At 58.3% G+C, this 26,993-nt stretch overlaps 1 protein-coding gene across 18 annotated transcripts; it reads left to right on the top strand.

Moving 5' to 3' along the window:
• The first annotated feature begins 534 nt into the window (after positions 1–534).
• Positions 535–25,979, top strand: Tcf3 (transcription factor 3). Of its 18 annotated transcripts, XR_004943407.1 has the most exons (20): positions 815–1,154; positions 3,401–3,532; positions 6,676–6,748; positions 14,554–14,627; positions 14,722–14,800; positions 15,670–15,737; positions 16,169–16,301; positions 16,734–16,783; positions 17,738–17,840; positions 17,926–18,080; positions 18,202–18,331; positions 18,705–18,763; positions 18,853–18,931; positions 19,507–19,580; positions 20,038–20,193; positions 20,269–20,395; positions 22,039–22,171; positions 22,347–22,582; positions 24,878–25,104; positions 25,239–25,979. XR_004943407.1 is itself a non-coding variant. In XM_036171259.1 (19 exons), the coding sequence occupies exons 2-19, from the start codon at positions 3,461–3,463 to the stop codon at positions 25,379–25,381; spliced, it is 1,953 nt and encodes a 650-aa protein (XP_036027152.1). In that variant the 5' UTR covers positions 535–627; positions 3,401–3,460; the 3' UTR covers positions 25,382–25,979. The 18 variants fall into 18 exon arrangements, 17 of the variants coding, with proteins under 17 accessions (XP_036027152.1, XP_036027165.1, XP_036027158.1 ...); XM_036171259.1 differs by lacking the exons at positions 815–1,154; positions 24,878–25,104 and adding an exon at positions 535–627 and having other exon boundaries at positions 16,731–16,783; positions 18,702–18,763; positions 20,035–20,193; XM_036171272.1 differs by lacking the exon at positions 22,347–22,582.
• Positions 25,980–26,993: the final 1,014 nt, after the last annotated feature.

Genomic DNA, 26,993 nt, shown 5'->3' with positions numbered 1-26,993 from the left:
GCCTGGCTCTGCCTCCCGAGTGCTGGGATTACAGGCGTGCGCCACCACGCCCGGCATTTTTTGGTCCCGGAACATCTATTTTCAAGAGAAGGAAAAGTGGATCCACGTGGGGGTCCCTCGCACGAACCCAAGCTCTCTAGCTCTCATCAAGGATCTGATGTGCCCTGCCGACTTCGATATACCCGCTCGCAACGCACAACACCCAGGGCCGACCCTAGAAACGCAAATAGAACCCACTCGACGTGGCGGCGCCGGCGGGCATAACAACCAGAAAATACAAGCCCAGCCTCCGCCCTTCCACCGCTTTCCCGTGGAGAGAGCTTCTCGCGGCCTCTGGCTCTGAGAATCCCGCCTCTGCTGTGGGGGCGGGAGTGCAGACGCTGCTTCATGATGAATGGTTGAAGTTGCTGTCAATTAAAGCTTCCCGTCTCCCCATTGGCTATCTGTGGCGGGCCTTATCTTTCAATCTCCGGGTCCTTCCCGCTTGCGTCACGGACGCTTTGCTCAGTGCACGTATTCCGCCGCGTAGGAAGATAGTCCCTGAGGCTTTACCGCGGTTTGATTGACAGATAACATCTCCGCCGGAAGCACTTTAGTATTAGATACTGGATGATTCTGGGTGTCATGGTAATATCTGTGGGTGTTTTGGCAGTGGACCGTTGTGAGGTGGTGTGTGTTGGGGTCGCCTCAAGAGGTGGTGGAGGGATCCGTGGAGTGCATCCGGTCGGGGCGCGGCTGCGGCGACTTAGGGGAGGTGGCTTTCGGAGGGCGGGGGCGTGGCTTCCCGGGGGCGTGGCTTCCGCGGGCGGCGCGGGGCGGGCTGGGGGGGCGGAACATGTCTCCCGCCGCAGGAAGATGAGGCAGCGCCGGCGGCTGCGGGCGTAGCGGGCCACCGCGGGCCACCGCCGCGCGCCGCCGCCTCTGCTCCGGTCCCTTCCCGCGGGGCCTGCTCTGCGAGAAGCTCGAGAGGGGCCGGGCGACGCGAACGCGAGTGGGGAGGAGGAGGAAGGACGCGCGCCCCCGAGCCCTGCGCGCTCCCGCCGCCCACGCGCGACCCTCGGGGACGCGCCCGCCACCCTTTTGTCCCCGGGGTCCCCGAGGGCGGTGGGCAGCAGGGAGCCCCGGTGTGCGCGGTGCATGCCCCCGCCCAGCAGGTGAGCGCACGCGGAGGGGCCCCCGGGCGCGCGCGTGGAGCGCACGGGGACGCGCGCACGGTGGGGACCCCCCCTGCTCAGTGCACGGAAAGGAAAAGTTGGCTCCGGGTCTGTCTCGGGTCCGCGGCGTGGCCGGGGAGGGTGAGCCCCCGGGGGAGGGCTGCGCGCGTCCTCCTTGCGCAGGGCCCCGGGCCCGGCGGCGCATTGTTCTCCGCCTGCAACTTTGCGCGCCTGGAGAGGGGGGCGACGTGGAGGGGACGCGCGCACTTGGGAGCAAACTTTGCCCAGGCCTCTTTTGTGATGGTTCTCTTTGGACGGCCACCCAACCTCATCCGATAGGGGTACTCTAACTCCTGGAGCCCTTCGGGGAGGTGCTCCCCTACCGCCTACCCTCAATCCCCAGCCTCGGAGGGGCCCCATGATCGCACTGGAGTCTGGAGGGAAGAGCGAGGACCCTTTACTCATTTCATCCGCTTAGGGGGCCCCAACTCGTGGGTGTCGTAGGGGAGGTGTCCCCTACCGCCCACCTCCGCCCCTTCACTCGAGGAGGTATCTCCTTGATCCTGGCTGGAGTTTGGAGGGGTGAGGGTCACTCCCGCACTCCCGACCTGGGGTTCCCTAACTCTGGGGGTTCTGAGGGAGGTGTCCCCTTCCCACCCACTCTCAGCCAGGGAGGCCCCCAGCCCTCCATCCGAGTTGGAGTTTGGAAGGAAGAGTAACGACAATCTCTTCACTTCATTAGCTTGGGATCCCCAACTCCTGGGGATCGTGGGAGGCACATCCCCCACACTCTCAGGAACGGGCCCCCTAATTCAAGCTAGAGTTCGGAGGGAAAAAAGAACAGGTTCTTTTGTCTGTTACAGGAAAGGGACCCCTGGGTACAGGGAAGGTGCGGAGACGTGGGGACCCCAAGATGGGAACATCTGCTCTGTGTTAACGTGGGGCGCGGCACAGCCCTGGGTTTGGGACACGGTGGTGGCCTGCCTTCGAGCCTCAGAGCTTCCAGCCTCTCTCCCTCCCGCACTCGCAGCCAGAGTGGGGGGAGGGACAGAAGGGAGGGCTGTCCCCAACTCTGCCTCCCTCCCAACAATCCAAGAAGTCTCAGGTCGTCCCACTCCTCTCCCCCCAAAGTGTTTGTGGCACCCCTGACTGTGCAGTGTTTTGCCTGCCCCCCCCCGGGGGGGGGTTACCTAGAAAAGTCGGTTTCAAGTACCCCACAAAAAAAAGTGTGGTTTTGTACGACTTAGAAGAAAAAAAAAGTCAGTTTCACACGTCCTCCGAAAAGGATAAAAAGAAAAGAGAAGAAACCGCGGGGGAGGGGTGCTCTAGGCGATTGTTTCCCACCCCGTGTCTGAGTTGGGGAACAAAAGAGTTGGGGTCCTTGAGCTTCTGGACATGGGTCCTCCCTCAACCCAGAACCTCCTTCCCCACCCTGTGGTTTCTCAGGCCACCCTACCTTCTCTTCTCTCTGGGGAACCCTGGAAAAAGTTAATTTTTTAGTGTCTGGTGGCCGTCTAGGCTTTCCTCTCTTCCCCGGGGTGGGGTGGGGTGGGGAATGCGGCCTGGCAGGTGGATCCCCTCCCCCGCTGGTGTAGCGGAGCCCCTGGGACCTGAAGGGGAATCCCAGGTCTTGGGGACCCCCCCCCCAGGGTGATGTTGGTAAAAGGATGTTTTCAAACTTTGTTCCGAATAATTCCCGGATATATCCTGACAATAAGGCAACCGGCTTGGTTTGGTTTTGTTTTTTAACTTTTCTGCATGAGGTTAGGTTTCAGGGGTGAGAGGGAGAATTTGTGGGTCCAGACAAAGTATCTGTTCCACCCATGAAGTCTTGAAGTTAGAAGTTTGCATTGCTTTGAATTTGGGGGTGACCAGGGTTTTGAGTGTTACCAAATTTATTTGGAGGAGGCAGAGCCTGTCCATCGCTCTCCTGGAAAGGACCCATGGACAGGCCACCCCAGGGGGCTGACAGCGAGTATCCCTAGCCCCCCAACACTGGTTTAAAATGTGCTCTGGTGGTCCTTTGGGAATGGAGAGAGTTCATCTGTGTACCCTCTCTATTGTTGAAGCTACCTGTTTGCTCCTAGGGAAGGGTCTACAGGGGATCCCCCCAAACCCCAGGTTCCCTGCCTGTTCCTGCCTCCTCCCTCCAGGGCCCCATAGACCCCAGCCCCTTGCCTGTAATCCCTGCTCGTCCACGCTCTCAGACCTCTCTGTCTCTCTCCTGCCCCTGTGTCACCACACAGGGCTGTCTCTAGGTCTGGGGAACCCACCCCGGTTCCCACGCTTACTGCCCTGGCCGGACGATGAACCAGCCTCAGAGAATAGCACCTGTGGGCTCTGACAAAGAGCTGAGTGATCTCCTGGACTTCAGCATGGTGAGCCGCCGTCCCCGTGCCTGCCCCCTGCTCCCAGGCTGGCAGCTACTGCCCAAGTGGAGCCCCCAGCGCCCCAGCAGAAGTGGGACAGGTCTCAGGAGGGAATGGAGGAATGGAATCCCCCATGGGTATGGTGACAGCCTCCAAGGAAATGGACCCCCCTACTGCTTCCCAGAGAGAGGGAAGGGCTATTCGGGGCTCCAGCCCCTCCCCCGGCAGGCCCTCTGCACAAGCCCCATGTGGCTGTGGGGGGCTGGTGGCCTTGGCTGTCTAGTCAGGAAAGTGATCATCAAAGTGGTGAGAATGAGGTCCCAGGCTGTGCTGACCCATGCTGCGGACCTCGGAGAGAAAAGCCACCACTTCTGGGGCGCCCGTGACTTACCCTCCCCTGCCCCCCCAAAGGCTTTCAGCAACCCTGCTCCACTAGCTCCGTCAGCTCTGGGTGGGGAGAGGTGGTCAGTTTCCTGCCTGTTCTTCAGCTCTGTAAATACCCACAGAGGCTGCTGCAGGGCAGGTGAGGGGCCCCTGGTGGGCATCTCCACAGCCTAGGACCCTCGGCTCACCCGGCTGTGCAGTGGGCACCCTTGTGGCTGGTGGTGGGGACACTGGGCCTGTGCTTCAAGAACCAGCATGGTTTTCTAAGCTCTGTGGGTTCTCGAGCTCTCAGCCCCACCCCCAGAGGTACGACTGCTCCCTGAAAGCTCCTACGGCGACTTCCGGTCTGAATTCCCCTGCTCCGACCCACAAGGCACCCAGGCCACAGAATTCTGCCAAAAACAAGGGTGCCCACACCGAAACAGCACCACTCGCCAGCCTGCGGAAATGCAGCCCTGGGGACGGAGCCCCCAAGGCCCCGGAAGGCCCTGTCGGTATTTTTAAGATCCATCTTATTTTTACCTCCCTGGCTGAGTAGGCAGAGGCCCCAGCCCAGCCCGCTTGTTTTTTAATTTCTTTTTTTTTTTTTTTTTTTTTTTTTTTTTTTGTTATTGTTAAACTGACAGGTCACGGCCTAGTGGCCCGGAACACACAGCTTGGGGCGCAGCTCAGCCCTGTTGGACCCATGGGAACACCCCAAGCCTCTGGGCCACCTCCTCTTCAGTCCAAAGGCCCAGGGTTTCCCAATTTAGGTCAGAGAGTATCCCGGGGTACAGAGGAGAAACTGAGGTAGAAGCAGGTAGGGACTCACCTCCCCAGCGGGACCTTGTGTGGCCAAGTTGGGAGGTGAGTCCTTGGTTAGAGGGTCTTGGTTTTTTTTTTGTTGTTGTTGTTGTTGTTTTTAAGGATTTATTTATTTATTATGTATACAGAAGAGAGCACCAGATCTCATTACAGATGGTTGTGAGCCACCATGTGGTTGGTGGGAATTGAACTCAGGACCTCTGGAAGAGCAGCCAGTGCTCTTAACCTCTGAGCCATCTCTCCAGCCCAAGGGTCTTGTTTTTGAACTAGGGTCTCATGTAGCCCAGGCTGTTCTTGAATTCTCAATCCTCCTGCATCCGAGTGTTGGAAGACAGGGCCTGTGCCACCTTGTCCAGCGTTCATTCTTCCCTTTTTTTTTTTTTTTTTTTTTTTTTGGTGGGGTGTGTATGTGCACGTGCACGCACCATGTTTATGCCTGGTGCCCCAGAGGTCAGAAGAGGGCATCAGATACCTTGGAGCTAGAGTTCCGGATAATTATGAGCCACCATGTGGGTGTTGGGAATCGAACCCGGGTTCTCTGGAAGAACGGCCAGTGTACTAACCACTGAGCCGTCTCTCCAGCCCTGTGCCTCGTTTCAATTTTTGGAGATGGCGTCTCACTCTGCAGCCTGTGCTGGACCCAGATAGAGCCACGTGCCTGCCACTGCTCTTTCTTCTGTACAAGGGGGCAGGGACGGTGGCCCTGCACGTGTCCTGTGTGTCTATGGGTGGGTTTAGAGCATAGTGTGGGTGGCGTGGGGGACACCACTCCTGTCACTTGGGACACACAGATGAAAGCTGGCACTCTGGTTGGGAGTTGGCTGTGTCTCTGAGCCCTTTAATATGCAGACTTAGCACTGTGGACACGAAGGAGCTGGGAGGGGGTGTGGGCGTGGCAGGGGTCACCCTATGTGTAAGAGGTTCCCTCTAGGACCCTCACACACGCCCAGCTCTGCCTCCAAGCACCTCAGTCCCTTCTCTTTTTGGTTTGAGACAAGGTCTCACATGGTCTCTAACTCCCTATGTAGCCAAGGAAGACCTTAGATGACATTATCCTGCCTCTGCTTCCCAAGTGCCGGGATGACCTCAGTTTCCCCTTAGTTGGGGCTGGGCCACACTTGCAGTGTGTCTTCTGGGCCTCCTGTGGTGCCCGTAAGTGAGCCACTCAGACAAGTGGGGGCCCTCCATGGTGTGGGGGTGTCTGAACACACGGGGATGGCCCGGCCACCGTTGAACAGAAGCATGTTGTAGTCAGGCTGGGGTGGAGGAAGCATCACCTCCAGAGCAGATGGTTTCAGGCACTGCGGCACATCCCTGTCATCCAGCGCTCCTGAAGCTGAGGCAGGAGGACCATAATTTCAGGGCCAGCCTGGGCCACAGAGAGCCTGTCTCAGAAATGAAATCAGGGCAGGGGAGACAGCTCAGTTGGTGTAGTGCTCACCCCCAGCACCCATGTAAAAGGTGGGGCAGGGGGCATGCACCCGTAACCCTGGCACTGGGGAGCTCCGGCCAGCCAATCTAGCCTACTCTGCAAGCTGCAGACAGAGACAGTGTCTCAAGAGACAAGATGTCCCTACACCTGTAGCCCCAGCACTGAGCAGGCAGAGGCAGGTGGATCCCTGTGAGTTCGAGGCCAGCCTGGGCTACACAGAGAGACCCTGTCTCAAAATCAAAACAAAAAGTGCAGCTCCTGAGAAATGACCCCCAAGGTTGCTGACACACAAAAACATTAAGTCATACCTCTAGCGAGTGGGTCACTCTACCCCCCTTGACCTAGAGTTCTTTTCAGCTGCGGAGTTGTGTGCGGTCTCCTTCCACGTATGTCCTGCCGCAGGGTCACCTGACCATGGAGCTCTGTGGTGCACCACAGAGGAGCGAGCCCGAGTCTCTGGGCTTTTCTTAGCTGGACACTCCTGCCACCCCAACTCTGCTGCGATACTTACCACGCTCCTCTGTCCCCACAGATGTTTCCACTCCCTGTGGCCAACGGGAAGGGCCGGCCGGCCTCCCTGGCTGGAACCCAGTTCGCAGGCTCAGGTAGGATTGCGGGGCACGGGGTGTGTTTGTGAGGACTGATTGGAGATCTGGCTGGTGGTCGTCCCTGTGGACAGTGGCATTTCCTCACGCCCTGACCCACCAGAATGTGGTCGTTCTAGAGGCCGTTGAGTTGGGCTGACTGGAAGTGAGGCCTCTGTGTCTTGTCTGTTCCAACGATGAGGCCCACGGTGTGGCCCTGCCTCCCCCACTGATTACATTTTGAATAGGTATTAGTTGCTTGGTATATACATGGTCTGGCCTGGTACAGGGACCGCAGGGGCAGGGGGTTTCATAGGACCCAGGACTTCCGAGGTCTCGAAGGAGAAATATCTCATAGATCTAAGATGACATGGATGGGGTTGAAGTTAGCTGGCTTTTGTTAAACAAGGTCTTTCTGGGCTGTGTGGAGGAGACATTTGGGAAGCTGGTGTGGGTGGCTCTTACCCACCCCACCCAAAAGCGAGGCCATCAGTCCCTGCCCTGCTGGTCTTCCCCTCGGCCTGAGGAAGTGGATGGAGGGCCATCTGGGCACTCCTGAGGGCCTGGAAATCCCCACAGGCTCCCATCACCCCGGAAGCAGCCCCCAATCCGCAGTGCCCAGGCTTCCGGCCACAACAGAGGGGTAAGGCCAGGTTGGCAGCCACTGTGAGGGTATCGAGAGGGCTGTCCTGTTGGCAGCTCGGCTCTCCAGACCCTTTGCCCCTCATCGACAAGGCCGGCTTTGGGACCTGGAGGAGGCTCCTTGGGGATGATACATCCTGGTGGGCTGCTTCCTGCAAGCCTGGCCTGGATGGGGCCTGAGAACATCACCCACTGGTTTTTATGGTTTCTGTGCAGTTAATCTCACTCCAGACCTGCCCTCATCCATGCCTTGGACCCTCGGGTACCAGGCTCGTGTTCAGTCCCTAAGAAGCCTAGAATGTGGCCTTGGAGCTCTGGGACTCTGTCCTGGAGACACTGTTGGCTGGCCCTCACGGTGGTGGTGTATCTGGAGCCCAAAGACCGCAGGGAATAGAGACCACATGGGTCACGTCACCTTTGAGGGACAGCACTTCCGTCAGTCTGGGTTGCAGAGAGGATGTTCATCCTATCCTTGGAGATGAAGGTGCATACAGGAGAGGGGGTGCATACAGGAGAGGGGTGCATACGGCAGGTCCCCTTACCACTGCCCGTCCAAGGAGGGCTGGCCCTGACACTCTGGGGCAATGCCACAAGAACACAGGACCGAGGAAGGCTGGCACAGTGCTCCAGCTGTGGGTGGGAGCTAGGGCTCAGAGGCCTATCAGTCTCACGGTGAAGAGCCTTCCGTGGCTTGAGCCCTCCTGCATTTGATGAAGTTTTTTTCTTGATAATGTTTCATTTTGAAGTTACTCTTTAAGTCTCAGGAAAGGGGTGAGAACTCAGAACAGTAGTTCCTGAGCGTGATGCCCCCATAGCCGTCTGTAGATCCTGAGTGCCAGCCCCCAGTGTGGTGAAACCAGCCCCCACCCCACAACTTGTGTCGACCTGCACTCTCTCTTTACAAAGGAACCTGTGTGATGCGTGACTTGCGCTATACGTAGGCGCTCTGTACATAGGAGGGGTTCTGGTTCTCACCTCTTTCTCTCTCACATCCCCGACCCTGCTGCTGCTGCATAGATGGAATCCTTGTGGTCTGCCGTCTGGTAAGACATGTGCCTCGAGGAGCTCAGCATGGTTCCTCAGGGACGTGTCCAAGCTGTCTGTTATGCCGATATCTCCTCCCCTTTGTCACAGCTAGAACAAAAAAGTTACGTCTTTGGCCAGATGTGCACACCTTTAATCCCAGCACCCAGGAAGCAGAAGCCAGCCTGGTCTACACAGGGAACTCCAGGTTTCCAGGACAACGTAGTGAGGCCCTATCTTTCCTGGAACTCACTCTGTAGCCCAGGCTGGCCTCGAACTCACAGAGATCTGCCTGCCTCTGCCTCCCGAGTGCTGGGATTAAAGGTGTGCGCCACCACCACCCGGTGTGAGGCCCTATCTTAAAAATAAAAACCCACCACATCTTAAGAACAATTACGACCTCCATTTCTAGAGCACTGTGTGTTACATGATAACTTTGGGTAACGTTCTTGGAGTTCCTGGTCCTCACAGGTGCAGAATGTGGATGCAGTGGCTACTCCTGTGGAAATCATCAGGTATTGGTGAAATTATTAAGGCCACTCCACGTAGTTAAAAGGGAGGTTTATTTTGTGGGGTAACTTACAAATGAAGGGGTAGGTTGCAGGGTCTGGCAAAGGTATAGCACAGTCCGGTGGTGTTCTCTGGAGAACTCTGCTCGGTCTACCTCCTGCGTCCAGTGTCCCCGAACCAAGAGAGCCACCTCCTCTTGATCCTCAGTCTTCCGCTCCCTCCTCTGCCCCGCCTTGTGGGCGTGATCATTACTGAAGCCTCAATGGGGGTTGGAACTTCCAGGCCAATGCTGGGATGGCTATCCACTACAATCAGGAGGCTGAAATTTGGGATCTCCTTCTAACTGAGTAGGGCTGCCCCATCTCCCACCCCACACAGCCACACACTTTACACAGGAAGGCTTCTCCGGCCTTCTTGTCACCAGATCAGAGGAGGTTAAGTCAGACAATGGAAACAGTGCAGGGGAGTTTCTCGGGCTGTTGGAAACGTCTCCGAGAGCTCCCTTCTCTGAGTGCCTTTCTGGGGTTTATTTGTTTATTTTATGTGTGTGGGTGTTTCGTCTGCATGTGTATCTACCTCACGTGCATGCCCGGTGCCTGTGGTGGCCAGAAGAGGGTGTCGGATCCCTGGACCTGGAGTTACAGAAGGCTGCGGGTGGGTGCTGGGAACTGCTGAGTCAACTGTCTGGCAGAGGGGTTGATTTTATGTTTGTTTTATTTGCCGACGGGGGATTGGATCAGGAGCCTCCGGAATGGAAAGTGAGAACTCAGTTGCTGCCAGGCACAGCAGTATACCCCCTTAATCCCGGCACTGGGGAGACAGAGGCAGGGGGAATCTCCCGAGTTCCAGGCTAGCCAGGGCTACAGAGTGAGACCCTGTCTCAAAACAAGCAAAAGAATTCTCTGCTGAGTCACGTACACGGCCTCTACCAGTTTTTTAAAATAAGCTCTGAATGTAGAAGCGTTAGATAGCTGAGACCAGGGTTGTGGCTGGAGGGTGGAGCAGCCACCTTGTACACCCAAGGCCCTGGGTTTCATCCCAGGATCACATGAACATGGTGGTACTGGGTGATGGGGGAGGGGATACTCAATTCAGGGCATTCTCAGCTAGCTAACAAATTGGAGGTCAGCATGGGCTTCTCTGTTACGTTTTGGGGGTCCCCTCCTGGTTCGCTGAGTTGCCTCTCTGTCCCCTGTGTTTCTGCTCCTCTTCTCCACGTTCAGTCTGTTACTGCCCCTAAGCAGACAGCCTTCTGGAATGAGTCTTTCTCTGTCCCCACCTGCCAGCTCCCAAATAATGACATGGAGACTTCTACTATGAAAGCTTGGCCGATAGCTTAGGCTTGTTCCTAGCTACCCTTATAACTTTAATTAACCAGTTTCTACTGATCTGTGTTCTATCACGTGGCATCCCTCTCTTCCATCTCGTACCTCCTGTCTCCTCTGACCTAGATTCCTCCCTCTCTCCTGGGAAGTCCCACCTCTACCTCCTGCCTAGCTATGGACTGGTCAGCTTTTATTACACCAATCACAGCAGTACATCTTCACAGTGTACAAGTATCCCACAACAGCTTGCCTTTCCTGCTCCTCTCAACCTGTGGTGTTGGCTGGTGTTTCCAGACGGCACCCAGGGCAGGTGCCACGGCCTGTGGACAGCCGTGGGTTCTGTCCTGTGCTGTGTCAGCCTACACAACAAGCCTTTGGATCTGTCTGGATCAAGCTTCAGAGCTCTTTCAGGCCAGAGTGAGTGACCACGCCTGAATCCTAGCACCCAAGAGGCAGAGGTGGATCTCTGCGTTCGAGGCCAGCCTGGTCTACAGAGTGAGATCCAGGACAGCCAGCGGTACATAGAGAGACCCTGTCTCGAACCACAGTGGCTGACAGTGTCATAGTGAGTCTTAGAGAATCCTAGTGTGCTTTCTGTCACTGGGACAAACAGTGACCAAAACCATTTTATTTTTTTATTTTTTATTTTTATTTTTTTTTGGTTTTATCGAGACAGGGTTTCTCTCTGTAGCTTTGTGCCTTTCCTGGATCTCGCTCTGTAGCCCAGGCTGGCCTCGTAGTCACAGAGATCCACCTGGCTCTGCCTCCCGAGTGCTGGGATTAAAGGCGTGCGCCACCACCGCCCGGCCACCTGCTTTTTTGTTGTTGGTTGGTTTTTGTTTTTTGTTTTTTCTTTGAGACTGAGTTTTTCTGTGTAGCCCTGGCTGTCCTAGAACTCACTCAGAGATCCTCCTGCCTCCGCCTTGAAGTGCTGGGATTAAAGGCATGCGCTGCCACTGCCTGGCCCCACTGTGTTTTTTGAAACAGTACTTTGACACCAATGCTCCCCATCCAGCTAAGCTGGCCGGCCTCTGGGTCTCGGGGATCTTCCCGTCTCTGCTTCGCCAGTGCTGGGGTCCCAAGTGTGTGTAGCACTGTGCCTGGCTTTATAGTTCTGGGGCTCTAACTCAGGTCCTCATGCTTATGTGGTGAACACGTCCCAGTAAGGCCATCTCCCCAGCATCTACTGGTGGTTCTGCTTACCCCTTGCTGCCCCTCAGTTTCTGGCATCCCCAATCTGATTGGCCAGCCAAGCCTGCCCTGAGTGTCCTCTCACCCAGACACAGCCTGGTCAGTGTAGCCGGCCAGTCCTTCGAGGATCAGCCATTCCCACTCAGTGTCCTGGCCCACTGTGTCGTCCTGGCACTCCGGAGGGGGCAGGGAGGGTTGTGGGTTCCAGGCCAGCCTGGCTATGTGAACCCCACTCCTCAGAACAGCCGTCTGTCCCAGTCAGGTTTCTGATGTTCCACAGCTGCCTGTAAGGTGGTCTGTCTGTGAGGCTGCCTTCCCGCCTGACCCTTTGTCCTTGACTCTCCTGGGTCTGTTGTATTGATCTTATCCTGGGATCTTCTTGGAGAAGAATCGATATTTGCCATCAACTCCTTTCCACCTTTATATTAATTACTTTTTTTAAAGTTCTTATCTTTCTTTTCCTGAGTTTAGGAGTTTAGAATCCATGTGTTCACTAATAGTTTTGATTATTAGTGGATGTGTTAAGATGGAGTCTAGGGCCTCAAGCATGCTAAGCAGATACAAACCACCTAGTCTGCCTTCAGCCCAAGGCTAGACTTTGAAGAGAGAGTGGGGGCGTGGTCAGGGTGGAGCCCCGCCTAGAACCCCCAGTGAGGGGCTGGGGCGTGGTCAGGGTGGAGCCCCGCCCAGAATCCCCAGTGAGGGCTGGGGGCGTGGTCAGGGTGAGCCCCGCCCAGGATTCTCAGCTCTGCTGTTCTATGTTTTTTTCTGTCTTTGTATCACGGCCATCTTAGTCATGCAGCCATATTTGTTTTCTTTTTTTGTTGTTGTTTTGTTTACTTTTTCAATTATGTGTGATGTGTGTTATCTGTGTGGGAGTGTGCTTATGGATATGTGAGTGCAATGGCCTAGGAATTCTTGGAACTGGAATTGCAGACAATGTTGAGTCACCATGTGGACGCTGGGAACTGAACTCAGGACGTCTGGAAGAGCGGCCAGTGCTCTAACCACTGAGCCCTCTCTCCAGCCCTCGTTGGGTTCTCTTGCTCTCATGCCTTTGTCTTTCGTCGTCCTGGGTGGAGTTGGCAGTGGGAGGAGAGCAGGTTCTGTTTGAGGGCTTTTCTGGGCTTGCTTGGGACAGTGTCAGCTGACCTCGGGTGGATGTGACCCGACCCTGGCTGCGTTGGCTGACATCGTCTGTGGACGTGAGGAGAGACGGTTGGGTTGGTGAGTTGGTCCATGTACCTGTTAGAAGGCTCACGTGGAGCTGGTGCTGTGAGCTGACGTCCCCTGTGGAGATGGTGCGGGCCACGCTGAGTTCCACGCACTCTGGGCTGCTCCTGGTGAGCTGTGCTCCCATGTCGTCCTCCGCACCAGGGCAGGGGATCGTCTCCATGATGGGCCTAAGAGTGAACCTGTGGTGAATACAGCTGTAGACAGCACGTGAACAGGAGCGCCCTGTACCAGTAAAACTTTATTTATAAAAGCAAGTCAGGGGCCAAAGTGCCAATCCTCACAGAATAGAACTCTAAATATGGGCCTTCTAAGTTGTCTGGGCTTGACTGAGCCAAGCTCTGGGTGGAGGTGCCTGTTTCCTGGTGCTTCACCTTGAGGGGCATGAGGAGAAATTGTAAAGAGAGAGCGCGCCTGACACCAGCATCTTCTCTTAGACCGTTTTAATTAGTATGCAAGTGAAACTGCTATGAATATTCATGTTGGGGTTATTAAGATGCATAATTTATCAGTGGGGTGATTTTAATAACTGTATTAATGGGGTGGGGGAGGGGTCTCCTGAGTTTTATCATTTGTAGAATGGAACGAGATAGGGTTTGTGCTGGAAGGTCTTGGGGAGTCCTCAACATTGCCAGCCTCTGGGGGATGGGACACTCTTTGCTGAGTTCAGGGGTCACCCAGGCTGCTCTGGGCTTCCAAGGCATTCTGTATGCTGCTGGGGTTTGTGCTGAATGAGGGTTAATGGGACCACAACAACATGGGTGTTGCCTGCCCACCTACCCCACACACAGCTGAAAATTTTGGGGTGTAGACATCCACAGACTGCACCTGATGCTGGAGGGGTTCCTGGAGCCCCCAGGGCTTCGTCCCAGCCCCCCACTGCCAGCACACTGGAACTTTATCAGGAAACAGGAAGGAGTAATTGAGGGGTGAATATTCATGAGGCTGGGAGATTAATATGCATAATTATGTAAATTAGGCCACAATTAAACACGATCCTCCAGGGAGCACTTGATGAACACAAAGGCTCGTAATAAAGTCTCTAGGGTTTGAAAGTTTCTGGTGCGGAGCTGGGTGGCACAGGGGGCACATGGGGTGCAGAGGGGATGGTGAGCACAGGAGCTCCCCCCCCCCATCTAGAAAGTGGATGTGGACATTTCTTCAGTCCTGCACCTGCCTGTTGGTGCAGTTTTACAGTAGGGAAACTGAGGCACACAGCATGGTCATGAAGCCAATTTGGGGGTGGAATCAAGGTTGGACCCTTTGGTTCTGGTGCATAGGGATGGCCCGGGGTGCCAGGAAGGAGTGAATTTGCTGCAGGTGGAGACTGTTCTGGGGCATAGGCCGTTAGCTGCCTGTGAGGAGTGTTGGGGGAGATAAGGGCCCAGCCCTGCTTTACCCCGCCCCTCAGGACAAGGTCCTCTGGTCTCCAGGCTGGTTAACCCCTGTCTTACCATATAAACCGTTGATCTTCCTCCGAGGCTGCAGGGGCCCGAGCCAGGTGTGCCTCTGTGCCCATCCAGCAGAATCTGCCTACCCTCTGAGCTAGCTGGTCAGCCTCCCCAGTGGAGGCCCCTCCAGGGAGACCCTACTTGTGAAGACCCTTCTGAAGTCACCATGTCTGACTCAGATGCCCTGCATGGTCAGACATAGGCCTAAACAGGAGGCCTGGCCATGGGCCAAAGAGTGGGCCCAGCAGCAGAGGTTTTGACAGATGAGTAGAAGTCTGCCCTAGAAGTAGCCACATTACTGAGCTGCAGCAGCCTTTGTAGGAACAGACCCCTGGGCTGTGGATGGAAACGCCTGACCTTATTGCTGTGGGACATATCTGGGTGAAGGGGGCATCCTGAAGCCTTCTGGGTCCCCTGAAAATTGGGCTAGGCTTCCCTTTGCCTCCTACAGGACTTGAGGACCGACCCAGCTCAGGCTCCTGGGGCAGCAGTGATCAGAACAGCTCTTCCTTCGATCCCAGCCGGGTGAGGCGCCCAGGCCCCTGGGTCTCCTTTCCTGGGCAGGGGGTGAGGAAACGGCCTCTGGGACAGTCACGCTCAGCCTCTTGTGTCTCCCTAGACGTACAGCGAAGGCGCCCACTTCAGTGAGTCCCACAGCAGTCTGCCTTCTTCCACCTTCCTAGGACCGGGGCTGGGAGGTGAGTGTGGCCAGCCTGGGAGTGGAGGCAGGCCGTGTGCCAGATGCCACTTCCCACATGGATTCCGTGGGGGCTGGGGGACTGATGGGGTCAGAAGGCCTGAAGAACCACGAAGGTTGATATGTTCTAGAGTCCGGAACTGGTCAGCGCTGACCCCAGCTCCTTCCAGGGTGGCCCAGAGTGGCCTCTGCCATTGTGAGGTGCATGTTCCCTTTTGGGCCTTCCTTCTCCGGCCTCTTCCTCAGGCGTCCTGCCTGACAGGGCCACAGGGCAGTTCCCACAGAGGCCAGCTGTGTCCGGTCCTGCCTGTCCTCTCCCGCCCAACCCAACACCCTGCTCCCATTCCCCAGGGTGGACCCTGTGAGCTCTGAGGGCTGGCAGGGTGAGCAGCCTTCAGAATCCAGCCATTGCGAAGGCTGAAGCAGGACGATTAGGAAGTTAGGGCTAGCCTGGGCTACATGAACCCGTCTCAAAACAAATCAGGGCTAGAGAGACAGCTCAGCAGTTAAGAGCGCTCGTTGCTCTTGCAGAGAACCCGGGTTCAGTCCCAGCAGCCCCGTGGTGGCTCACAGCATCCATAACTCCGGTCCCAAAGAATCTGATGCCGTCTTCCAGGCACACACGTACGCAGACATACATGCAGGGAACACACTCGTGCACATAAAATAGTAACTCAAACAAAGAAAAAGTAACAGAAAAGCATGCAGATCAGTTGGTCCCAGTGTTGGCAGGTTCCCCTTGTCCCCTGTCCTGTATCCAGGGGACCGAGCAGCTGGGCCTGTCCAGGCAGGACCCTGGCCAGAGGCCTCTGTGACCCTCCGTCTGAGGCCCTCCTGGGGTCTCTAGTGACTCCCTTCTGTCCCTTGCAGGCAAGGGCAGTGAGCGGAGCGCCTATGCCACCTTCGGGAGAGACACCAGTGTTGGTGCACTGAGTCAGGTAAACTGAGGCAGAAGGGCAGAGGGGGCCTGACTTCCAAGATGACCCTGGGGGCTGAGACTGTACCAGGGGAGCTGCAGTTTTTAAGCCCTAGCTGGGACCAGGCACCAAAGATTGTCACGTGCATGTCACCTCTCAAGTCCCGAGCTGCTCAGTAGCCCCACCCCATGTGAGGAGCAGATCTGGGCAGCATACAGGATATGGTGCTCAAAGCCTCGTCTCTGCTGCTTCCATGGGGCAGACCCCAGCATGGGCCTCTGCCCCGGGGTGAGAGGGTACATCCTGGGCACTGTGCAACAGTGAGGCTTGTGGGCCTGGCCCAGCCCTGGCCTGCCCTTGTGGCATTGATCTTCACAGCTGGTAAGGTCTCCATACAGGGATCAGCCTGATCTAGACATCAGCCCCAGCTTCCTGGTGTCCTCATCCCCCAGGCTGGCTTCCTGCCAGGAGAACTGGGCCTCAGCAGCCCCGGGCCACTGTCCCCATCCGGTGCCAAGAGCAGCTCCCAGTATTACCCCTCATACTCCGGCAACCCTCGGCGGAGAGCTGCAGACGGTGGCCTAGGTGAGTTGGGGCAGAGACTGACACCTGGGCTGGGTGCCGCTGAGCCTCAGTGGCCGCAGGAGTGCCAGCCCCTGGGGTGTGATGGCCTGGGAGAGGTCTGCTGGGCTGTCCTGAGCCCCAGGTTCCTCTGTGCAGGGGGTTCCCCTGTGTTTTCTTACATCACGGTCTTGGAGTCCCAGTGGGTGGGACCCTGGGTTTTTAGATTTGATTTCTGAGACAGGGTGTTTCTGTGTAGCCCTGGCTGTCCTGGAGGTCAGAAATCTACCTGCCTCTGCCTCCTGAGTGCCAGGATTAAAAGTGTGTGCCACCTCAACCAGGCTAGGAGCCAGGTTTTCGTGGCTGCATGGGGACCCCGACTCGATAGGGTCCCCATGAGGGTAGGTGGAGAGGGCGGTGGGCAGACGACCATCCTCCTGCTATTGTTCCCAGCAGATACACAGCCCAAGAAAGTCCGGAAGGTCCCGCCCGGTCTTCCCTCCTCTGTGAGTATGGGTCAGGCCTGGAGCCTACAGTCTCTGGCTTGGTGGGTTTTCCAAGCCAGGAGCTGTGGCCACATCCCGTGGGTGACCGGGCTTTGAGGGAACGTGTGTGAACTGAGCATGCCCCTCTTCGTCAGGGAAGTCCTTCCTCAGGTCCGCCTCACTCCCTCTTGCTTTAGGAGTGGGTTTTTGTAGCTGTAACCTCTTAACAGTGGTGGTGGTAGTGGTGGTGGGGTGATGGGCACCCTGTGAGCTGGGGCGGCCAGGTCCCGCCTATTCCCCAGCCACACCCACCTGCCAAGGCTGGAAGTGTCCCCGCCCCGCCCACTGGCTTGGTGCTTGGCTGGTTGCCCACCCTGGCAGATGGTGGCTGGCCCTCGGAGGTTCACGGCGCCATGCGCCTGTGATTTAATCACATTAAGAAAGGCAGTGTGCTGGATTCTCCGGACTGGCTGCCTCCCCCAACACTTGGGAGGTAAAGTTATGAGTTCTAGGGTGGCCTGAGCTACACAGTGCACCTTGTGTACTGAAGCCTCAGGCCTTTGCTTCCTCTGTGTCCCCGGAACCCTGCAGTCCTCATTGATGTCAGTACTAGTGTGGGCAGTGGTGGAGGGCATAGACCAAGGCTCCATAGAAACACACATACTGGGGGAGCAGAGCTGAGATCCGAGACTAGGACCAACAGATCCCAGTTAAGCTAGGTGGAAGTTAACCCAGCAGCCAGCTTAGACTTGCCGCCTGCTCCGTACCAGGGCAGGCCTGAGCAGCGGCTCACCTCCCCCAAGTCGTGTGCCAGGCAGGGCAGGCATTGGTGGTAGACCCCCCCACTCTGTTTCTCTAAGCTGTCGAGTTCCAGCCAGTGCCAGCTGGTCAGGGTCGATGCTGTCGGGGGCTCCCTCTGCCCCCGCTGTGCTGTGGGGGGACGTGCCCCGCCCTCCTAACTATGCTCTCCTGCAGGTGTATCCGCCCAACTCAGGTGACAGTTACAGCAGGGACGCCGTAGCCTACCCCTCCGCCAAGACCCCCAGCAGCGCTTACCCCTCCCCCTTCTACTTGGCAGGTACGGGGGGGGCTCCCTGGAGGGGGGTTCCTGGGGGGGCCTCTGCAGAGCCAGGTCCCTAGCCTCACCATCCTCCTCCACACAGATGGCAGCCTGCACCCCTCGGCGGAGCTTTGGAGTCCCCCCGGCCAGGCGGGCTTCGGTCCCATGTTAGGTGATGGCTCGTCCCCTCTGCCCCTTGCCCCGGGCAGCAGCTCAGTGGGCAGCGGTGCCTTCGGGGGCCTCCAGCAGGAACGCATGGTAGGTGCCGCATGGTAGGTGCCGTGGTGGCGATGGGGGAGGGCCTGGGTGGTGCCAACGCCTGCCTGGTCCTGCCCACCCCTCAACCATCACCCTGGTCCTGATCTAATTGTCCCCTCAGAGCTACCAGCTGCATGGATCTGAGGTGAACGGCACGCTCCCAGCTGTGTCCAGCTTCTCAGCCGCCTCTGGCACTTATGGTGGAACTTCTAGCCACACGCCCCCTGTGAGCGGGGCCGACAGCCTCATGGGTGAGGTCACACTCAGGATTCCCCAGGCCTGGGTGGGAGCCAAGGGAAGGATCAGGGCTCCGTGGAGATGGGGCACTTGCTGGGCCCCAGAGCTAGAGGGCGTGGGCTCCTCTCTTTGCCACCCCAGGTTGGCGCTGGAATATTAGGAGCAGGCCCCATGAAAAGTGGATCTTCCACTTTACTCTGGGGGACACTGAGGTAGAGGGAGCCTCGTTCATCTGGTGAGCAGGTGTCAGTGTTAGGCAAGACTTGGACACTGGTCACTGCTGCCTGTGCCGCCGACACTGGGGAGGTGGGTGTCATAAGGGGAAGGTCCCTTCCGGTTCGCAGGATGGAGGCCCCCAGCGCGGGGCTCACCTGTCTCCCCCAGCAGGTGCCCGAGGGACTACAGCCAGCAGCTCAGGGGACGCTCTTGGGAAGGCACTGGCCTCGGTGAGCAGGGGCCTGGGCTGGTGGTGGCAGAGCGGGGCTTCTGGTAGTCTCGTGGTGGTCCTGACTGTCCCTCTGTCCCACCACTGCAGATCTACTCCCCAGATCACTCCAGCAATAATTTCTCGCCCAGCCCCTCGACGCCTGTGGGCTCACCCCAGGGCCTGCCAGGTGTGTATGGGATGGGCCCGGGAACCGTGAGTGACCTCAGGGCTGTCCCCAGTCTGTAGCCCTGCCAGGTAGTGCCCGGAGGGTGAGATGGGATTCCATCTGTCAGACAAACGTTAGATCCCGATTGTTGACCAGGGGCTCGGCGATGGTGAGGCACACCACTCCAGGGTGGGTGGTGGCAGGGCATCAGCTAGGTCCAGGGGAAAGTGGGAGCTGGAAGCCTCTAGAAGTCTGGGAAGATGGGGGTTAGAAACAACCTGCTCTGCCTGGTGTGGCACACACCTTGATCCTGCGCTCGGGAGGCAAGGCAGGGGGATCTCTGAGAGTTCGAGGCCAGCCTTCACCTAAGTGTGGAAGGACAGAGAGGAACTGCCCCTGGGGTCCCTGCTGTGCACCCAGAAGCTGTTTTGTCAGGCTGGCTCCTCCGGGTCAGGTTGTGTTCCCCAGTCGGGAAGGAGGTGGGGTTTGAAAATTGAGCAGCATCTGGTGGCGGCGTGGCGGTGGCGGCATCTCTGAGGCATCCAGCGCCCCTGTCCCCACCGCCCGTCTTCCTTCATGCCTTTCCTTCCCTCCAGGGACATCACAGTGGCCCCGGGCAGGAGCGCCCAGTGCCTTATCTCCCAGCTACGATGGGGGTCTCCATGGCCTGGTGAGTGTCTCTTCCTGCTGGCCCGGCTTGCCGGTACCACAGAATCGGAGTACGGAGCCCTTCAGGGAGAGGTCGACTCAGTTAGTGTCAGAGGGGCGGCTTCGAGAGAGGTGGTGGCCGAGCCTTTGGAAGCCCGCATCTTATGGAGGGGCAGGGGCAGAAGGGACCTGCTGCAGGGCCAGGGCTCAGTGGGCAGGGTGCTCACCGGGCATGTGTGCAGCCCTCGCTGGCACCTCAGATCTTGGCTGTGGTATATCCAGCTGTCTTCTCTGTACTCAGGAGGTGGAGGAGAGAGGGTTAGGAGGAGTTAAAGCGTCTTCAGGAGTGAGGCAGGGGATTACAGGTTTCACTTCAGCCCTGTGTGCAGTGTGTGTGTGTGGGGGGGGTGCGTGCACACATGCTAGCGCACACACACACACACTCCCCTCAGCGCCTCCCCTGCCCACCCTCACAGCAGAGCAAGATGGAGGATCGCTTGGATGAGGCTATCCATGTCCTTCGCAGCCATGCCGTGGGCACTGCCAGCGATCTCCACGGACTTCTGCCTGGCCACGGGGCACTGGCCACAAGCTTCGCAGGCCCTGTGCCACTGGGCGGGCGGCATGCGGGCCTGGTGAGTGTCAGCCTGTGGCAGGGGCGGGTGGCACGTAGGGGGTCCCACCACCCTGACGCGCCCTTTCCTCCATAGGTCAGTGGCAGCCACCCTGAGGATGGACTCGCCAGCGGGGCCAGCCTCTTGCATAACCATGCCAGCCTCCCCAGCCAGCCAAGCTCCCTCCCTGACCTCTCGCAGAGGCCGGCTGACTCTTACAGTGGTAAGTCCCAGCCGGAGGCCGAAGAACTTTCCCAGTTTGATGGAGGGAAGGACAGAATTGCTGTCCCTTCGAGGCTGGAGGAGTGCGCAGCCGCAGTGGAGCTGCTGAGCGTGCACACCTGAGCTGAGTGGTGTGCACCTGGGCCTCCTGCTTGTGGAGCTGCAGTTGGCAAGCCCTGGGTTCGGGAGAGCTGGGCACATTGTTTGGTCGGTGCTTTTCACAAGAGAGCCTGAGTGCACGCCATAACCCGTCACTGAGAGGGTGGGGGTGGGGGACACCCAGCTTAGCGGAAAAACAGCAAGCTCTGGGTTCGGTGACAGTTGTACAGGGGGTTAAGTGACAAGAACAGGGTACTTGTGGATGCCTTTCTCTGCTCTCTACTTATTGCTGTGTGCGTGTGCACACACTCACTCGTGGTCACTTGCCGAGAAACAAGGGGCCGAGAACAATCAAGCAGTCTAACGCTACCATCAGACCCTCACTAGAGCTCGAAAGCTTGAGGCCGTTGTGTTCAGTCTGGGGACACTGAGGTCCCAGCAGGGCCAGGCTGATTCCTGGCGGGGAGCAGGTGCGGTTCCTACAGTGGGTGTCAGCAGGGTGGTGGGGACAGTTCCCTGCAGCAGTTTTGGGGGACTCTAGGGCCAGTGGGATGTAGTCTAGGGCGGGTGTGGGAGGGAAATGGGACGGTGTCTTCGAGAGGGTGGTAGTGCTGCTGAGTCTGGGAGGTGCCGGGGGGAGACAGGAAAGTGCAGCCTGTGCCAAGGCCCCGGCCAGCCGGGCACAGCCTATGAGAGAGCGAGGGGCATGGAGGAGGGGCTGTGGCGGGCCAGCATGCAGGGGACCCTGTGGGCTGTAGGGAGCATGCAGCCAGTGCAGGACAGAAGTGTCCCAGCTTGGAATCCACAGGTGCCTTCTGGTAGCCTTAGGGATGCCGTTGGCAGTGTTAAGGGCTGCGTGGATATGGAGTGGGTGAGGCCAGGGGTGACGTCCCACAGAAGAAGCCAAGTCCCTAGTGTCAACTGTGAATGGCCTTCTCCAAGTTCCCCCTTGGCGCCTCCTAAGCTGGCCCATTGATCCCCAGGTTGCTTCCGCACCCGGCATTGTGTGTAGCTGAGATGACCTTGAACTTCCGTCTCTTTCTGAGGCCTCCCAAGTGCTGTGATGATGGCGTGTGCCACCACATCAGCATTACAGTTTTAGTGTTTTCCTTTGGACACCTCACTGTAACACAGGCTGGTTTTGAACTTGTGATCCTCCTACCTCCACGTGCTGGGGCGATGGGTCTACGCTCTCTGGCTCCTCCTGTGGCATTCCACAAACTCAGTATTCCCTGCCCCAGAATTGACAGCAGGGTTTGTCTCCCTCCAGTCCCAGCTTGACTGTGCAATCTTCTTCAGACAGTGCGTGTTTCTGTCTCCAGCCGCCCTGTGCGGTGAGGCCGGATTCGAGTGCGGCTCGGTATCAGGCCAGGAACTAACCGAGTGGGGAGGGCGCGCCTCCAGTCTTGGCCTGCGGCAGCGGTCCTGTGCCTCGGATCATTTTTCATCTTTATTATCTCCCCCGCAAATGAGGCTGCACCCTGGCAAGGGGCCCCCAGGTGAGCTTGGTGGCCACCACCACCCCTCATCCCAGGCTTCTTTCAGGACTCGGGAGGGCGGGTGCCGCGGCAGGCGCCAGTGAGATCAAGCGAGAGGAGAAAGACGAGGAGGAGAACGCGTCGGTGGCCGACACCGAGGAGGACAAGAAGGACCTGAAGGCCCCACGCACGCGCGCCAGGTGCCACACCCCTCCCCTTGGGCCACGCATGCACGCACACATCACACGCCACACGTGCACATCTGTCACACACGTGCACATCTGTCACACACGTGCACACAGACCCCGGGAGGCCCCGCAGGCCACCGCATCACCTCACTGTCTCCCTCTGGCCCCCGGCTCCCCTCCCCCGTAGCCCAGACGAGGACGAGGACGACCTTCTCCCCCCAGAGCAGAAGGCCGAGCGGGAGAAGGAGCGCCGGGTAGCCAATAACGCCCGCGAGCGCCTGCGGGTCCGCGACATCAATGAGGCCTTTAAGGAGCTGGGCCGCATGTGCCAGCTGCACCTCAGCAGCGAGAAGCCGCAGACCAAACTGCTCATCCTGCACCAGGCCGTGGCCGTCATCCTCAGCCTGGAGCAGCAGGTGCGAGGTCAGTGGGCGGCCCGCGCCCCGCGCCTCCCCGCGCCCCCTCCCCGCTGCCCCAGCCAGAGCGCAGTGACCGTCCTCACCGACCAACCCTGGCACCCTCGGGTCCCCAGACGGGCCCCCTGCACTCACTCGCTGTCTTGAACTGACTCCACACTGCTGTTGTGACGACCTCACCTCATACCGACCAGCCCCGTCCACACCAACTGACCCCGTCCACACAGAGACCCCGTCCACACCAACTGACCCCATCCACACAGTGACCCCATCCACACCAACTGACCCCGTCCACACAGTGACCCCATCCACACCAACTGACCCCGTCCACACCAGCTGACCCCGTCCACACCAGCTGACCCCGTCCACACCAACTGACCCCGTCCACACCAACTGACCCCGTCCACACCAAATGACCCTGTCCACACCCAATGACCCCGTCCACACCAAATGACCCCATCCACACCAAATGACCCCGTCCACACCAAATGACCCCGTCCACACCAAATGACCCCATCCACACCAAATGACCCCGTCCACCCCGACTGACTCCATCCACACTAACTCCATCCACACCACTGACCCCACGCTGGTGACCCCCACCCCCCACTGACATCACAGCTCTCCCACACCAGCTGCTCCGTCCCTGAATGGCGCACCACAGTGACCGATCCCACACACCCATGGTTCCTCACACTGGCCTCAACTGCCAACTCTTCTCTCGCATGGGCTGTTTCCCACGCTGATTTCCCCAACGCCATTCATCCTTACCGACTGCCCCACAGCAGCTCCCCCTGCACGGACTCTGTCCTGCACTGACGTCCCACCACGGGGTTCCCCGCTGCCGGTCCCCCGGGTCCCCACGCTGACTGCCTCCCCTCCAGTGACGGTCCCCTTTGACTGGCTTGAGGACCGCCTCTCTAACAGGCCTGGACTCTGCCCTGGCTCCACTGTCTGAGGACGTCAGACTGTCCCATGCCCGGGCTCTTGCTTAGCCTGTCCTTGTCCCGGAGCCTGGCTGTTAGGGGCCAGTGCCCCCCACCCCAGGAACCCAGAGGTGCCAGCTGGTGTGAGGACACCATCACCCTTCCCCTGTCAGGCCCCAACCTACCCTCTGAGAGCATCTTCCCTGACTCAGTTTCCCCATCCCAGGTGGTGTTAATCCACCTGCCCCAGGGCCGGTGAGGGAGGATTACAGCTCGGACCCCGCTGCTTCCTTAACCCTGGCTGCCTGCCTGCCTTAACCCTTTCTCTCCTGCAGCATGGTGGCTCCGCCTAGCCGCCCACTATCTCCTTGGCTCCAGGGTCTCTATGTCTGGTGACAGAATGCGCGGCCCACCCTGTGCTCATGAGTCCGCCTCATCCGCTCTCTGTCTTTCATGCTGTGCTCTTCCCTGGCTGTCCCCTGCTTGCCACACGCCGCCCCTCACCTCGCACCTGCCGCCCCGTGGACAGGGCTGGCCGCGCCGCCACCCAGGGGCCTTTTGTCCCATCAGGCCCTCCGTGGCCTCAAGGGAAGAAAAGGGTCCATCGGGCACACAGCCTCTGGTGCCCACATGCAGTTTGGTCTGTGTGCTTGTCCTGAGGTCTGGGGCCATTGCCGCCACCCAGAGGGTCTGTCCGAGGGCAGCAGGGACCTGAGTAGTGAAGGCCACGGCTGGGCCTTCACAGCCTAGGTGACAGGGTTTAGACGCCACCTGCTCTCCCGGGGAGGAGACTGAGGCACAGGTTCAGCACAGGGTGGGGGGCTTGTACCAGTGTTGCTCCTGTCAGGAAGCCTCAGGCCAGAGGCAGGGACAGGGTCACAGCCTCGTGTTCAGTCATCTGCATGGGCGTCCGTCAGTGGAGGAGACAGTCGCCCGGCCTGCGAGTCAACACTCCGGGCCCAGCTAGGGTGACTGTGGCTCTGGGGCGCAGGGCTCAGTCCAGGCCTCAGCCTGTGCCTTGCAGGGCAGCCCAGCCCTGAATCCTGTGACCCAGAGCCATGAGCAGGGACAGGGACAGCTAAGAACCCACTGCCCTGTAAGGCTCCACCTCCCCGCACATGTGTTAGGGGACAGTGAGGCTTCTGTCCTTCCCAGAGTGACCACCCGGCCTCCCGGAGACGCGGGTCTGAGGACACACACACAGACAGACAGATGCCCTTAGGGGTGTGGCCTGCACAGGGCACTGTTCACATTGAAGAGCATCTATCATGCACATCTCCCCCAACATCGGCTGCCGCCATGTTGTCACTCACACATTAGCACATAGCACGCAACGGCCCGGCCCCCCCTGACGGAGGCCCGGTGCTGTGACCCAGCAGTACGGACGAGGTGCTGTCCCTGGAGGAGAAGGACCTGAGGGACCGGGAGAGACGCATGGCCAATAACGCACGAGAGCGGGTGCGCGTGCGGGACATTAACGAGGCTTTCCGGGAGCTGGGCCGCATGTGCCAGCTGCACCTCAAGTCGGATAAGGCGCAGACCAAGCTGCTGATTCTGCAGCAGGCCGTGCAGGTTATCCTGGGCCTGGAGCAGCAGGTGCGAGGTAGGCCGCGCCCGCCCCATCCTGCTCTGCCCTGGCCTGTTGCTGGCCAGGGGTAGCCACAGCACAGTCCCAACCCTCCCTGTCCCCTCCTGGGGACCGTCTCCCACCGCGCTCTCCTCCCCCACTCCCCCCAGAACGTAACCTGAACCCCAAAGCGGCCTGCTTGAAGCGGCGGGAGGAGGAGAAGGTGTCTGGCGTGGTCGGAGATCCCCAGCTGGCGCTGTCGGCCGCCCACCCTGGCCTGGGTGAGGCCCACAACCCGCCCGGGCACCTGTAAGCCGTCCCATGCGTCTCCGTGGGACCAGGGACCACTGCACTCTGCCCAGGGTGCAGCAGGACGGTCCTGGGTGAGGCGGGTCTCCAGCGAGGCATGGAAGAAGGCTCAAGCTCATCATGGTGGCAGCGAGGCTCCAGGAACGCTTCAGGGCCTCGGGGTTCTGTGGCAGCCCTGTGTCCTGGCCCCAGTAACCAACCCGAGGGGCGCTTCCCCCTCGATCAACCGAAACTGGAAACAAGCAGCATGCTCGCTTTTCAGAAAGACAACAAGATGCCTTAACTGTGGAAGAGCCGGGCCGCACCCTGGCGAGGGCGGCCGGGGACTGGCTTCTGGTTCAGAGCCGCCAGCACATAGTGCCTAAGCGTATTTTTTTAAGGAGAATAAAAGAACATTAGTTATCAGATTTTTTTTTTAATGTAGACAAAACTTAGCAAGAACGAGGCCTTCCGTGTCTTATTGTTATTTTTTTTTTAGCTTTCTTTTGCCTATGTTTTGTAAGCAACAAATTTTTGTATAAAAGTCTCCTGTCTGTTGCTGTTTCTAGAGCTCAGTGTCATATTTCATGGTCTACGAGGTTATTAAAGTAGCATTGAAAAGACCCAGTGTTGATCTGAGGGTCACCCTACCTAATGCCTGGCACAGGGTCTGCATGTCCGGTGTCCCCTCCCTTCCCCACTGTACACGAGCCCAGAGCCTGCTTGTGCCCAGCACACGCTAACAGCCAAACCGCAGTCTGCGTCTCTTGAGAGGTGGTTGTCTCCGTGGGGCATGGACTCAATGTTCCTTCTTTCTCACTGCCCTGAGTGCTTGGGTAACAAGTGGTAGGGGTCTCCAAAGGGACAGAACTGATGGAGTGAATGTAGGTAGATACATAATTACGTATGTGGGTTGGGGTATTAGCGTGGCTTAAGGGCTGTAATCTGGGTAGTCCTAGTTCAGCAGTTGCTCAGACCACAAGTGGTCTCAGCAGTCCCAGTCCAGTGCTGGAGTCCTGGAGGATTCCCGGGGAACTGCTGGCCTCAGTCTGCACTGGGATCCTGGGGAAGTGGGCTCTAACACCAGTGAAGGAAGCTCAGCCACAGGGTAGACGAGCCTGCCAGCGAGAGTGCGGGCAAGCAGGCGGAGGGCAAAGGCTTCCTCCTCGTGTGGGCTGCCACCGGAAGGAGTGGCCCAGGGTAGGGTGCAGTCAGGAGAGTCCCCCACAGGTGTATCCAGCTGTTTGGGTTAGTTCCAGATGTAACGCTAACTGTACTTAGGCACCATACACACAGCCACATGCAGCTGGCTCTTCAGTAGATGGTTCTGGCTTTGGCTCCCCTCGCCCTGCTGGGGGGTCCATGAGTTTCCAAGTATCTTCACCCATTTTTCAGATCCCTGTGGCATCATTTCTTCCCATCCTAGACCCTGGGGAGGATGTTGGGACTACCAAGGACTGCTACAGCACTCTGTTGAGACCTGCTCCATGCTGACCTCTGTCCCCACAAGTTACTCTGCCTTTGGAAACCCCAAAAATCTCCAGTGAGGAGATTTTGTTGGGAACCATGGTAACACCTTGTTACAGCAGATAGTATTCATCGCTTTGGCTCAGGGACTCGGCGCCTCTGGAAGCCTG

This window comes from Onychomys torridus, chromosome 21 (genome assembly GCF_903995425.1).
Source record: "Onychomys torridus chromosome 21, mOncTor1.1, whole genome shotgun sequence".
Classification (NCBI taxonomy): domain Eukaryota; kingdom Metazoa; phylum Chordata; class Mammalia; order Rodentia; family Cricetidae; genus Onychomys; species Onychomys torridus.
This window is presented reverse-complemented; position numbering and strand designations above follow the sequence as displayed.

What these genes read in the sequence shown, in the direction of transcription:
- Tcf3 (XM_036171259.1), top strand. Translation starts at nt 3,461, where the DNA reads ATGAACCAGCCTCAGAGAATAGCACCTGTGGGCTCTGACAAAGAGCTG. An exon ending in ATCTCCTGGACTTCAGCATG is followed by an intron (nt 3,533 to 6,675) that starts GTGAGCCGCCGT and finishes CTGTCCCCACAG; the next exon opens with ATGTTTCCACTCCCTGTGGC. An exon ending in GCCCCACGCACGCGCGCCAG is followed by an intron (nt 22,172 to 22,346) that starts GTGCCACACCCC and finishes CCTCCCCCGTAG; the next exon opens with CCCAGACGAGGACGAGGACG.